General features: G+C 41.6%; 1 protein-coding gene across 2 annotated transcripts; it reads right to left on the reverse strand.

The window, feature by feature from the left end:
* Positions 1–914: 914 nt before the first annotated feature.
* Positions 915–12,692, reverse strand: RBM43 (RNA binding motif protein 43). Of its 2 annotated transcripts, none has more exons than XM_005910863.3 (4): positions 12,396–12,692; positions 5,212–5,419; positions 4,069–4,157; positions 915–3,275 (listed from the first exon to the last, which is right to left on the reverse strand). In XM_005910863.3, exons 1-4 carry the CDS (start codon positions 12,396–12,398, stop codon positions 2,544–2,546), a joined length of 1,032 nt encoding a protein of 343 aa, XP_005910925.2. In that variant the 5' UTR covers positions 12,399–12,692; the 3' UTR covers positions 915–2,543. The 2 variants fall into 2 exon arrangements, with proteins under 2 accessions (XP_005910925.2, XP_070246328.1); XM_070390227.1 differs by having other exon boundaries at positions 12,314–12,576.
* Between the last annotated feature and the right edge of the window lie 1,542 nt (positions 12,693–14,234).

Below are 14,234 nucleotides of genomic sequence, written 5' to 3' on the forward strand. Positions count from 1 at the left end.
GAGACAGCAGCCCACCAGGCTCTGCCTCCCCTGGGATTCTCCAGGCAAGAACACTGGAGTGGGTTGCCATTTCCTTCTCCAATGCATGAAAGTGAAGAGTGAAAGTGAAGTCGCTCAGTCGTGTCCAACTCTTCGCGACCCCATGGACTGCAGCCTACCAGGTTCCTCTGTCCATGGGATTTTCCAGGCAAGAGTGCTGGAGTGGCTTGCCATTGCCTTCTCCCAGTCAGTAACAAATCTGGGCCCTTTAAATATTTCCCCCTTGTAGCTGACAAGATGTTAGGCTTTCTCAGTAGAGGGCACTGGAGAGGCACTGCGGGAAGAAAGTGTTCCTACTTCAGTGGATTAAATTGGCAGGCTCTTCAGAATCCAGAGTCCCCACCCCATACTTATCCAGCTTTTTCAGCACAGGCAGCTTCTCCAACATTAGGCTCCTGCAGCATGGGCGGCTGCTCTCGTGTCCAGCCCCCCCAACCCCCGAAAGAAGGCCTCCCCCCATTCAGCAGCTGTAGTACACACTGGCCAGCAGAAACCCTCTCAGGCATGTTGTAAGGGCGGGTCCCTGGTCAGCTACCGACTATGAACAGACTCTTCCAGTACCCTAGAGGATGGATTTCTAGCAAGATCCCCTGGCACAAACCCTCCAGCGAAGTCTGGATTTCAGTTCTGGGGTGCATGGTGGATGGGAGGAGGTTCTTCATTGGGTGCTCTATCTAAACTCCTTATATCTGCTATTTCTCTATCTGGTAGAGTTTTCTCTATTTCTTATGAGCCAATCCCTCATTATCCCAATTCCCTGTCATTGCTAACAATCCTTTATCTTAAACTTTGCCTGTTCAAATTACTGTGCGCCTCCTCTCTCCTGATCGGAACTAGACTGAGACAATACCCCCAGAAGCAAAATGAAAATCAAACACCTTTTTAAAGATACTTTATTGGGTACTTAATATAAACAGAAGTTTCCCATGACAAAAAGTTTAGCCGTACAGAAATGAAATAAGACATTTAAAGAAATGGAGATAATTTACATAGTTGGGATTTAGGTAGCTAAGAAAAAGGAAAGCACATAGATTTGTCTTAAGCTTTTCTACTGCTACAAACAGTTCAAATCATCATAATCTGTTTGTTTACATTGTGATGAGCAAGATGTGTGTTTTATAATCCTGGGAGGGTCTCTGCAGTTCCCCAGATACTGAAAACTGGCTTAATGCTAAATTAAATGCAGGACAGTCACAGACAACCCACTTACAAGTTTTACTTCCCTTCTTCAGTAAAAAAATTTTCAAATCCTTCTGTCATCTTTAAGGAATCATTTCTCAATTGTTTAAGTAGCATTCAGAAGACTATGAAAGGGAGAAGAACAGTTCACTAACCAAGAGCATGGGCAAGTTACATTACGTCACTGGGCACCAGTTTCCTCATCTGAGAAAGGAAGATAAAGACAGCGCCTACCTCACAGGGTTCCTGTCAGGACTGAATGAGTAAAGATAGGCAATGCACTTAAACTTATGCCTAGCAAGTAAGTGTATGCTCTTATTCCCATCACCATGATCCTATTGCTGAAATGCTATTACTTTTACAACTATAAAATAGACACTACATAATTTCAACAAGAGAATCAACATTTTATATAAGCAGTTAGGCTAAGTAAGCGGCAGGAAAAATGTCCTGTATGTCCAGTAGCCTTATACCAATACGGGATTTAGTCAAGTAGTGACTACCTGAATCAGAAATACCTACCATCTAAGTAGTTTCTCAGGCAAGTTTTGCTAACATTTTAATTGTTAGTAGTAAACATAAACTTTATAAATGTTAAGCTTATGTAACTTTATAAAGGTATAAATATTGTCAATGGCATAATAATAATCAAACTTCTTATATGTTAGAATGAAGGCTCTTTTTAAAATTTATTTATTTTTAATTGAAGGATAATTGCTTTACAATATTGTGTTGGTTTCTGCCATATATCAACATGAATCAGCCATGGGTATATACATGCCCCCTCCCTCTGGACCTCCCTCCCACCTCCCACCCCTCGAGGTTGTCACAGAGCCCCAGTTTGAGTTCACTGAAGGCTATTTTTTTTTCCTAAGAATTTGGGATTGCAGAAAAAGTGAGGTTTCCTCAAAGTTTAGTGAGTTTTTTTAAGTTTTATACCTTAGATATTATCTTTGGGTTTAACCCTTACTGATGGACAGCTACATAACTTCAGACAAGGGTTTTTGCCTTCTCAAATCCTAGTCTCTTCTCCTGTAGCATGAGAATGGCAATGCCTATGATGAAAGAGGTCACAAGAATTAAATGACATAGAGAGCTCCCTGGCAGTCCAGTGGTTAGGACTCGGCACTTCCACTGCAGGGGGCCCAGGTTTGATCCCTGGTTGGGGAACTAAGATCCCATAAGCTGTGCGATACAGCCAAAAAAAAAAAAAAAAAAATTAAATGAGATAATGTGTATAAAGCTGGCATCACGCATGACATCACCACTGCTCAGTAAGGGAAGGAATCAATCAGCCCTTCTTGTCACTACTGCTGAGGATTTTATTACCTAACTTTTTGTCTTATTAATTCCATGACCTCTTTTTTAAACAAGTATGTGTCAGGAGGAGATCCTATAACATCGATGTGTGTCTTATAGAAATTAACCAGAACCTGAAGGTAATTCAAACTTAGCCGCTCACACGCCAACTTAATATTTTCTTTCTCTCTATCTTCCTTTCCTTCCAAAATAAATGTCTCCTTTCTAAGCTCAAAGTGAAGAATATGTGAATATTTCTCAATGGACTCTTTTACCTTTTTTTCATTGTTTGACTGAGAACCACCTTGAGCATTCTTTATACAAAGTGTGGTAATTTCACCATCCACTGTCTCTTGACATAGAACATGAAATCTTCTCAGTGTGCTTTCATAAAATTTTGTCCTCTTCTTCAGGTAAAGGAAAGTATCTGTGTCAAGAACAAGACTTTCTCCTCTTTTCGTAGTCTCGGGTGTCAACGACCTGGGTGGCTTTAAAGAGTGACTGCTTCTCCGTGTACTTCCCCTGGGGCTCTGTCTATTCCTACTGTTTTCTAAAAGAAAACTTGCTTTTAATAGCAAAGATTCTTTGAGCTTCTCGATAGCCAGAAATGTTCCTTGAACGGAGATTCTTCCGTTGGCTTCCAAAGGACTGAAGCATAACGTTGGGATTTCCCTTTTCAGGTCCATTACCAGACTTTCTAGACGGATTTGACTCCGAAAAACAGAAAGATCAAGGACAGCCTTTACAGAGCTGAAGATCTAAAATTAAACAGAGAAGTTAAAACAGCACCACCTGGGGGAAAGACTGCATAAATCCAATCTTGTTTTGCCACTTTCTGTCTGCCCAGCAGCAGCCCTAACCAGGCCTCCAAAGCCTCACACAGTTTTGCTTCTTGCCCCATAACTGCCCATTACAGGGGCCCCACAACCTATCAAGGCCACAGTGTTCCATTTGGGGTTCACAGTTCCTCACTGGATTCCCCCAAATAGAGTGGATTAAATATTATTTAGAGGCAGAATGTTTTTTGAATCAAAGTTTTAAGCAGAATGCATAGATAAACCGTTCCAGTGGTGCTCGGTGGATAGGGGTCCCTGGAGAGAGCCCTCCCTCCTCATGAGAAGGTCATTGGATGGCTGCAGAGAACCCTACCTTTGTTACAGAATAGTTTTAAATCAATGCTTTGAATTTTACTTTTTCCTCTTACTTCCTCCTTACCCGTGTCTTCAAAGCTCCTTTTTAATGTTCATCCAAATTGGTTTTTTACCCCACAAAATAAGTCTTCAGATAGATGCCAGACATCATCCATGACAGTATAAGAGCTCATTGTCACTTTAAAAGTATCAAGAGCATCATAGAAAAACAGGAAAACAGAACAAGCAATAACCAAAAAACTTTCAAGACACAGGCCTTTAACACTGACCCAGGTTAAGGAGCTTGCACTTTCTTTTCTAGAAGTCATGGGGTGAGGGTGCTTTGTGCCTCCTGTGTAGGAGACACCTGGCAGAAAACATGGGATCTAGACAATCAACATGGCTTCAGCATCACACCTACCTTTTCACTGAAGTGGGAGACTATGAGTTGAGCAGATCCAGCCATGCCTGCTAGAGAGTGTTTCTTTTTTCTGACGACATTCTCTGCAACTAAGTGGAAGAGGGACCATCAGAAAGGTTTGTGGATACAGTAATAATTATTTTAATGAATAGTAATAGAGATGTTCAGTTCTTTTAAAATACCTAAGATTTTTTCTGTTTTTCCTCTAAATTCAGCATTTAAATCCTTTTTCCTTCTAGTTTAACATATTAAAATTTATACATATATATATATAAAACACATGCATGTTATGTATGTTACATATATAACAAACACCTAAAAGTAAATCCCCCACCACTCTGTTAATTATGGTCATGAGGAGACTTCACCTTTCTGAATCCAGGATATCACACTATCCCGGCTGGTTTTCCTCTGAGTCACTGGCTGACCTGCTCAGTCTCCTTCACTAATTCTCCTTCCCTCCGCGTTCTCTCAAGGCATTGGCATGCACCATCCATGAGGCTACAGGGGTGAACAGCTCCGCAAACCCAACTTTCTCACCTATGTCAGGTGTAGGCCAGGAAGAGAATGGCTCAACGTGACCTCAGGTCCAAGCCCCATTTCCCCAGTCCAACTTTCCCATTAATAAAGCAGTGCTTGTTTATGAGATTACAGATAGCTTTTGTGGGGCTTTTTTTTGTATTTTACAAGTTTTCTACGATAAAATGTATCACCTTTATCTCATGATATAAATGGATATAAAATACAGAAAACAAGAAGTCTTTAAGACTTTTTCAGTTACTGACAACTCTATCATAAGGCACTTCCACATATATTCTTCCTAACGCACTACTGCGCCACTTTTATATTCAAGAATAGAAGTACTGTTTTTTAAATTTAAACTTTACCAATCCCATAAATCATTTTGTTGTTGTTTTTGTTGCTGCTGTTGTTTAGTCACTAAGCTGTGTCCTTCTCTTTGTGATTCCATGAACTGCAGCACACCAGGCTTCCCTGTCCTTCACTATCTCAGTTTGCTCAAACTCACGTCCATCAAGTTGGTGATGCTATCCAACCATCTCATGAATTATTCTACTGAAATTCAATTTTTAATTTCATTCCAGAAAGTATTTCTAAGGTTATAAAAATTTGATTTGGAAATACCTGTTTTTTCTTTGAATGTTACATATGCAACTCCCTTAGTTCTTGTTGGATATGTCACATCTTCAACAACTCCACCCCCATTGTCAGTATCTTCAAAGTGAATCTTCACTAATGTGGTCACTAACTGGTCATTAAGATCAACTGGAAGATCAGCAACTACTACTGTTCTTTCAGAAGCTTTGGATTCCTTAACATTCAAAACTGATGCCTGTGAAAGAAACAACAGGACACATTTTAAGCATATGATTCTACTTAATATAGGCAATATTACACACCAGTGGGAAAGGCTATTATATTTCATAGCCTTTATTTAATAAAGGCCCTCTGGGACTGATCAGATACCTGAAAAGAAAAATATCAAGGAAAGGAGCCTGGCCTCACACCATATACCATCATAAATGCTACATAAATTTGAGAGTTAAAATGGAAAATGTAAAGCCTTCTTTTAAGAAATGGAAAACACTGCTTAATATTTGTCAGATGTTAGAAAGACCTAAAAATAACTGTAATCACAAAGGAAAAAATTAAGAGAGAGTTTTCTAAATAAATTTTTTTTTTAAGTCAAGCTAATCACAAAATGTGGTAGTTTGGAGTTGACCACATGTCTTCTTAAATGTAGAGTTGAAAGTACATATGACAATAAGAAATACATTCTCTCTTTTTTTCGGTCAAAACTAGGGAAAAGTCACCATAAAAAAATAAATAAATGAAACCCTACCAATAATATTGGGACTGCAGTGGAGTAAACCCTACCTTTCAGCACACATCTGAGATACAAACCAACCACTGAGAGCACATGCTATTGCAGACCATGGAACCCTGGGCACAGAGGATCAGCTGCAAGCAGATCCTTCCCTGAGCTCACTCTCAATTCAGTTCAGTTCAGTTCAGTCGCTCAGTCGTGTCTGACTCTTTGCAACCCCATGAACTGCAGCACACCAGGCCTCCCTGTCCATCACCAACTCCCAGAGTTTACCCAAACTCATATCCATTGAGTCGGTGATGCCATCCAATCATCTCATCCTCTGTCGTCCCCTTCTCCTCCTGCCTTCAAACTTTCCCAGCATCAGGGTCTTTTCTAGTGAGTCAGTTCTTCGCATTAGGTGGCCAAAATATTGGAGTTTCAGTTTCAACATCAGTCCTTCCAATGACCACCCAGGACTGGTCTCCTTTAGGATGGACTGGTTGGATCTCCTTGCAGTCCAAGGGACTCTCAAGAGTCTTCTCCAACACCACAGTTCAAAAGCATCAATTTTTTGGTGCTCAGCTTTCTTTATAGTCCAACTCTCACATCCGTACATGACCATTGGAAAAACCATGGCCTTGACTAGACGGACCTTTGTTGGCAAAGTCTCTGCTTTTAATATATGCTGTCTAGGTTGGCCATAACTTTCCTTCCAAGGAGTAAGCGTCTTTTAATTTCATGGCTGCAATCAACATCTGCAGTGATTTTGGAACCCAGAAAAATAAAGTCAGCCACTCTTTCCACTGTTTCCCCATTTATTTGCCAGGAAGTGATGCAACCGGATGCCATGATCTCAGTTTTCTGAATGTTGAGTTTTAAGCTAACTTTTTCACTCTCCACTTTCACTTTCATCAGATCAGATCAGATCAGATCAGTCACTCAATCGTGTCCGACTCTTTGCGACCCCGTGAATCGCAGCACGCCAGGCCTCCCTGTCCATCACCAACTCCCGGAATTCACTCAGACTCACGTCCATCGAGTCAGTGATGCCATCCAGCCATCTCATCCTCTGTTGCCCCCTTCTCCTCCTGCCCCCAATCCCTCCCAGCATCAGAGTCTTTTCCAATGAGTCAACTCTTCACATGAGGTGGCCAAAGTACTGGAGTTTCAGCTTTAGCATCAGTCCTTCCAAAGAAATCCCAGGGCTGATCTCTCTTCAGAATGGACTGGTTGGATCTCCTTGCAGTCCAAGGGACTCTCAAGAGTCTTCTCCAACACCACAGTTCAAAAGCATCAATTCTTTGGCGCTCAGCCTGCTTCACAGTCCAACTCTCACATCCATACATGACCACAGGAAAAACCATAGCCTTGACTAGATGGACCTTTGTTGACAAAGTAATGTCTCTGCTTTTCAATATGCTATCTAGGTTGGTCATAACTTTCCTTCCAAGGAGTAAGCGTCTTTTAATTTCATGGCTGCAGTCACCATCTGTAATGATTTTGGAGCCCAGAAAAATAAAGTCTGACACTGTTTCCACTGTTTCCCCATCTATTTCCCATGAAGTGGTGGGACCGGATGCCATGATCTTCGTTTTCTGAATGTTGAGCTTTAAGCCACCTTTTTCACTCTCCACTTTCACTTTCATCAAGAGGCTTTTTAGTTCCTCTTCACTTTCTGCCATAAGGGTGGTGTCATCTGCATATCTGAGGTTATTGATATTTCTCCCTGAAATCTTGATTCCAGTTTGTGTTTCTTCCAGTCCAGCATTTCTCATGATGTACTCTGCATACAAGTTAAATAAACAGGGTGACAATATACAGCCTTGGCATACTCCTTTTCCTATTTGGAACCAGTCTGTTGTTCCATGTCCAGTTCTAACTGTTGCTTCCTGACCTGCATACAGATTTCTCAAGAGGCAGATCAGGTGGTCTGGTATTCCCATCTCTTCAAGAATTTTCCACAGTTTATTGTGATGCACACAGTCAAAGGCTTTGGCATATTCAATAAAGCAGAAATAGATGGTTTTCTGGAACTCTCTTGCTTTTTCTATGATCCAGCGGATGTTGGCAATTTGATCTCTGGTTCTTCTGCCTTTTCTAAAACCAGCTTGAACATCAGGAAGTTCATGGTTCACGTACTGCTGAAGCCTGGCTTGGAGAATTTTGAGCATTACTTTACTAGCGTGTGAGATGAGTGCGATTGTGCGGTAGTTTGAGCATTCTTTGGCATTGCCTTTCTTTGGGATCGGAATGAAAACTGACCTTTTCCAGTCCTGTGGCCACTGCTGAGTGTTCCAAATTTGCTGGCATATTGAGTGCAGCACTTTCACAGCATCATCTTTCAGGATTTGGAATAGCTCAACTGGAATTCCATCACCTCCACTAGCTTTGTTCGTAGCGATGCTTTCTAAGGCCCACTTGACTTCACATTCCAGGATGTCTGGCTCTAGGTCAGTGATCACACCATCGTGATTATCTGGGTTGTGAAGATCTTTTTTGTACAGTTCCTCTGTGTATTCTTGCCATCTCTTCTTAATATCTTCTGCTTCCGTTAGGTCCATACCATTTCTGTCCTTTATCGAGCTCATCTTTGCATGAAATGTTCCTTTGGTATCTCTGATTTTCTTGAAGAGATCCTAGTCTTTCCCATTCTGTTGTTTTCCTCTATTTCTTTGCATTGATCGCTGAAGAAGGCTTTCTTATCTCTCCTTGCTATTCTTTGGAACTCTGCATTCAAATGGGTATTTCTTTCCTTTCCTCCTTTGCTTTTCACTTCTCTTCTTTTCACAGCTATTTGTAAGGCCTCCTCAAACAGCCATTTTGCCTTTTTGCATTTCTTTTTCTTGGGGATGGTCTTGATCCTTGTCTCCTGTACAATGTCACGAACCTCCGTCCATAGTTCATCAGGCCCTCTATCAGATCTAGTCCCTTAAATCTATTTCTCACTTCCACTGTATAATCATAAGGGATTATGATTATAATACACTCTCTCTTAACTTCTTATATTAATGTTTTAATTTATTCCCCAGCTCATTTAGGGAACTGGACCTATAAACTTCTCCCAATGCTTCTATAGGTAGTCCAGCCTGATTGCAGCAAAGCTCAGTTATAATCTATTCCCAAATTATCCCCAAGGAGGACAGGATGTCTCATGGGTCCAAGTCATGGTTGATCGATCCCAAAGATGTTTTGGTTGTCAGTTCAGAGGAGTCTGTATACTCAGAGTCAGACTTCACTGGCGATAGGCAAACTGCTCTGACCTCCCTGATAAAGAAAACAGTCTAAGCACACATACAATGTCCTATCCCAAAAGTACATTAAAATAAAAATGAAAATAGAATAAAAAAGAGAATAAATCCAGTTAAGGGGAACAATCAGCAGCACAGGAGAGATTCCAACAAATTTCTTGAAGACTGGAAAGACATAAAAGTATGTGGAAGGATATGACAGGGGAAACCCAGAGTAAAGAAGAGGGGGCTGCAATGGAAAGGGAACAACCTTCTTGGCAGAACCTCAGAAATTAAAAAAGGGACAGAATGATTAGTTGAAAAGCTAGCAGCAAGACAAAACTAAATGAACATTCTAGGGGGAATCTGACTCGCTAGTATGGGTGCTGGCACCCCAGAGCCAATACCCCTCCCACTCTTTCTGGTATTTGAAAAAGCCCAAGCCTAAAGATCATCAGAAAATTAAAGCATGGCATGTTTGGAATAAATTACAGACTACAAATAAAGACTCTGTTTGACACAGCTGTTAGGAATATTTTTTTGTAACTGGAAAAAGGAAAAATACACATGACATTGGGCCAAAAGGAGAAAAAGTAATACAGAATCTATTAGACCCTGCTGTATACAATATTTACAGTTTGCATAATAATATGAACACTCATAAACTTTTAGGCGAATTCTGTAAAAATCTTCAAAATTACAGAAGACTTAAATATGATTACAGAATAATATGGAATCATTCAACCCTCTCAATAGAAGAATAAAGGCAAAACTAACAGAAGTTGAGAAAAAAAGAAAAATCTAACTTACATTACAGAAAATCATGTAAATACTATCAAAATCTTAAGTGTTTTATGAAAGAAACAAAAATAGTCCATAGGAGAATTTAAAATACTATTAAAACTTCCAAACTTGGAAGAAGGGAAAAGCCAGAGTTCACTTCAGTGAAATCCTCATTTATCACAACAGGAATTCTATAGAAAATGACTGAAGTCAATGATAACTGATCTCTCAGTATCTCCTTTGACATTTCAGCCTGTAGTTATTAAAATAGGATGGCAAAAATGTACCTGCATTTCTTAGAATACATAATATCTTGTCAATCAGTTGATCAGTTAACTAATACAGTATTAACTAAGCATGTGCTCTATCCCTGGCAATATGTTGGGTACCAAAGATGACACAAACAAGATATAAAACACCCCTTACCCTGAAATTGTTCCACCATAAAAATTTACTGAACATTTATTATGTGTGGGGCACCTGGATAGGCTTTAGGATTACCAAAACACACACAAAGGGGACCTCCCTTATGGGTGAGGAGGAGCCAGACACATATATAAATCATTTTAGCAGTGCTTGGTAGACACAAAAAGAGGAAGGTCTTCTTCTTTACAAGAAGAATAGACCAACAATCGAAAATGTGAGAAGGATACAAGACCATTCACAAGAAAATGCTAAAACACACAATAGAAGCCATTCAGAATTAAGAAGCAAGGTTAATGCTGGCTAAAGCAGTCAAAGAAGACTTCATGAAAGAGAGACCTTGATGGCTGAGGTCAAATTTTAATTAATGGTCAAATTTAATTAAAAATGCAAACAGAGTTCACAGCAAAACAAAGGGACACGAGTGGAGGATGCAAATAGCTTCTGTTGAGACAAAGAAAGCAAAGGTCTTTCGTGTTTCCTAAAAAGGAAATTCATAATTGACTCTTTGTTATGGTAGGTACTTTCAATGGAGCAAAACAGTTTCTTAAAATATTTGGGGACAACTAGATTGCATAGGAGACAGGAAAAATATAAAAATGTGTTCCTCCATCTTGGCCCCAACTGTAAGATGTAATTATCTCAAAATAGTTCTAGAAGAGGGGAAAAAAAAAAAATGACAGACTATTCAGACATTCAGGGACTCTTGTTTCATACAAGATTTGTCTTGACTTACTATGCATCTGGCTCTAACAGTCTGTGGTTAAAGTGGCTAATGAATAAGCATCCTTTTTGTCCTTCATCAATATCAAAGAAAACCTTTCAATCGATTTAAATTCAGAGAATCTTACTTCTTCGCCACTACCTTCAGCAATACTAGTGTCATATTTCTTTATTCAAATGTCTAAAGTTTATCTTTGAAATCAACAGACAGCTATTCATCTCTTCCATCAACCATTAAGAAGAAAAAGAGAGGTCTTGGAGATAGCCCTTTCAATAGTTATCACATGGAGATACAATTTTTTTGAAATAAGAGCAACATTCTGACCAGGAGGTATCAAGGTGATGGCATTTCCCCTGTATCAGTGATACGTTTTAAGAGATTTTTGACCATCCTATCAGAAAGCAAAAAGATATAAAGAAAAACTGAATTTATTTTTGTAAGGAAAGCACTAGGGAGAGATAATTAAATTTATCCACTTCGTTGACTTACATTCCTTTTCTTAAAATTGGTTTCCTTCACGTTGCCTTTACCGCCCACGGTAAACAAAATCACACTTGAAACTCACAACTGCTTTGGCCTTTCTCACCTGAAATGGAGGGCCCCTGCCACTGTTTTCAGGAGCTTGATGGAAAAAAGGAGCCTGCCTGTTTAGTGGCTCTGTCTTGTCCCGCTCTGTGGGACCGCCCTGGACTTTGAACCTCCAGGTTCCTTTCTGACTACGGGATTTCCCAGACGAGAATACTGGAGTGGGTTGCCATGTCCTCCTCCAGGGGATTTTCCCCACCCGATGGAAAGAACACGGAAGTCTAAATCTTAAATTTGCTAACAGTTCTTGAAAGATGGTGACAACACAAAGCCCTTTGTGTCTAGAGAAAGAACTAAGGTCGCAAGAGAAAAGAATTCCCGCTAAGACACCAGGCTGCTTTCCCAACTTGTGTCCTTGGCTCCAACCCTTCTGGCTGGCCCGTTAACAAAGGAAACGGTGGCGTCCATTTCTGGGCAATTCTCTCCGCTCCTGTTCCCCAAAGCGTGGGAGGACAACAGTTAGCCCTAACACTGCCACTCCTCGACCAAGCGACTGTGTCCCGGCCAGCTCGGTGCGGGAGGCGGCCGCGGCGATGCGCGCCTTCGGAGCTGGCCGCACAGCCGCGGTCAATTTCAGGAGCGTGCCGAAATGCCACCCCTGCAGGTGCGGAAAGGCTGGACTGGGTTTGCCTCTGGGGTTCCTACTCGCGCCTCCCCCGGTCACCCCTCACTCACGCCCGTCCTCCGCATCTTGGGGGACCGGATGACGGCACGGGGACCACTCGGCCCTGCAAAACCCAAAACAAAAGCAACTTGCCATGGCGGAGGAGAGACTCGCCTTCGGCGGCCGGCGGGGCCCAGAGATGGGGGAGCCTGGGCTGGAGGACAGGTTTTGGTTTCGGTTTTCTCTTCTCTCTTGGAGACCGCCCCTCCACCCCACCCCGCGGTTCTGCGGCCTGGAGGCCTCGGGAGGGGAGCAGGGACCTGGGACAGCGGCTGTCAGGACGCCCCCGGTAGTTTTGCAACTTTTGAAACCAAGCTGGAGAGAGGCCAGAGGATTCCCCGGCGGGAATGCGGGGATTCTCCCCGGGGCTGTGTCCTGTGCGCAGTAGAATCTGAATGATCCTTCTTTACGCCCTTATTATCTCCCTAGCCCTGTTCCCACCACGCCATGCTTGTTTCTCCTCTGTCACCTACCCAGGGCCAGTAGCCACGTGTGCAGGGCGCAGGATGGACGGCTCACTGTCCCTGCCAGAAAAGAGCTCACCACCCTGTCCACCCTGTGCTCAGATTCCTCAGCCAGACACCTATTGGGGACACAGGGAATCTATATACATAGCTTCAGAGTCAAAGAGAGCATGAGTAAGAAAAGCAGGTGGCTGACTAGTATGCAGAAATCCAATTCCACAAGAAATACAAGCTGATATCAGAACAGGATCCCTTTCTCTGAGGATTAGATTGGCAAAAATTAAAAAGTGTTGCTAATACCCATTGTTGGCCAGTGTGGGGAAACATCAGTGTTGCTGCAACCGTATACAGGTATAAACATTTCTAAGGATTTGGGCCCCTCTCAAAAATGTAAAGTGTAAAATAAAATAAAAAGTTAAAATGCATAAATCCTTAGAATTAGCAACTCCATTTTCAGAACTGAACTGAAGTTACAATGCACAAGAATAACTAAGATATTGTACAGAAATTTTAACCATGCATTGCTTGTAATACAATTTTTTTTCAGACACTGGAATCCACCCAGTTTAACCAAGAATATAACTATTTATTATATGGCCAATGGCACATTTAATGAGCCAGGCCTATGGCTATGAAGATTTTAAAACAATGAGGTAAATCTATGTGTAATTTCCCAATTTATATTTTATATTCAGATCCTACACTTAAAAGCCCACTCTAATGTCTGATAAGCATGTAAAATTTAATGAGAACTTCCTCTCATTCTTCCCTCTTGGTAAACTGCCCTAGCATCCACCAAGGAGCTTAAATTCAAGACTCACTTGTCTTCCTTAATCCCTCTTTTCCCAGCTGGGTTAGTACGTTCCATTAACTGCACACTCTCCAACTTTATTTCTACCACCCAAATCAACTCAGCCTTTCGGCCTTGTTCCCCTTCAATTCATTCTGGATACCACACCCAGTAAGATATTTTTAAAATGTACATCAGGTTTGATCACTGTTCAACACTTCATTGTTTTTCCATTGCACTTTGAATAAGATTTACATCCCCACCAAGGGGGGTTTCCCTGGCCCCGCTTCTACCTCTTGGCCTTGTTGGCTCCTCCCTGATATTCACTTAACTGCCTCACTGCTTTCCTTGAAGCCTTAGCTCAAATGAGCCTTCTTCAGAGAGACTCTGATCACCGAGTCCAAATTTGTCCCCCCAGTTATTCATTTCAGTTCAGTTCATTTCAGTCGCTCAGTCGTGTCTGACTCTTTGCGACCCCATGAATCGCAGCACGCCAGGCCTCCCTGTCCATCACCAACTCCCGGAGTTCACTCAGACTTACGTCCATCGAGTCAGTGATGCCATCCAGCCATCTCATCCTCTGTTGTCCCCTTCTCCTCCTGCCCCCAGTCCCTCCCAGCATCAGAGTCTTTTCCAATGAGTCAATTCTTCACATGAGGTGGCCAAAGTACTGGAGTT

This window comes from Bos mutus, chromosome 2, assembly GCF_027580195.1.
Source record: "Bos mutus isolate GX-2022 chromosome 2, NWIPB_WYAK_1.1, whole genome shotgun sequence".
NCBI lineage: Eukaryota > Metazoa > Chordata > Mammalia > Artiodactyla > Bovidae > Bos > Bos mutus.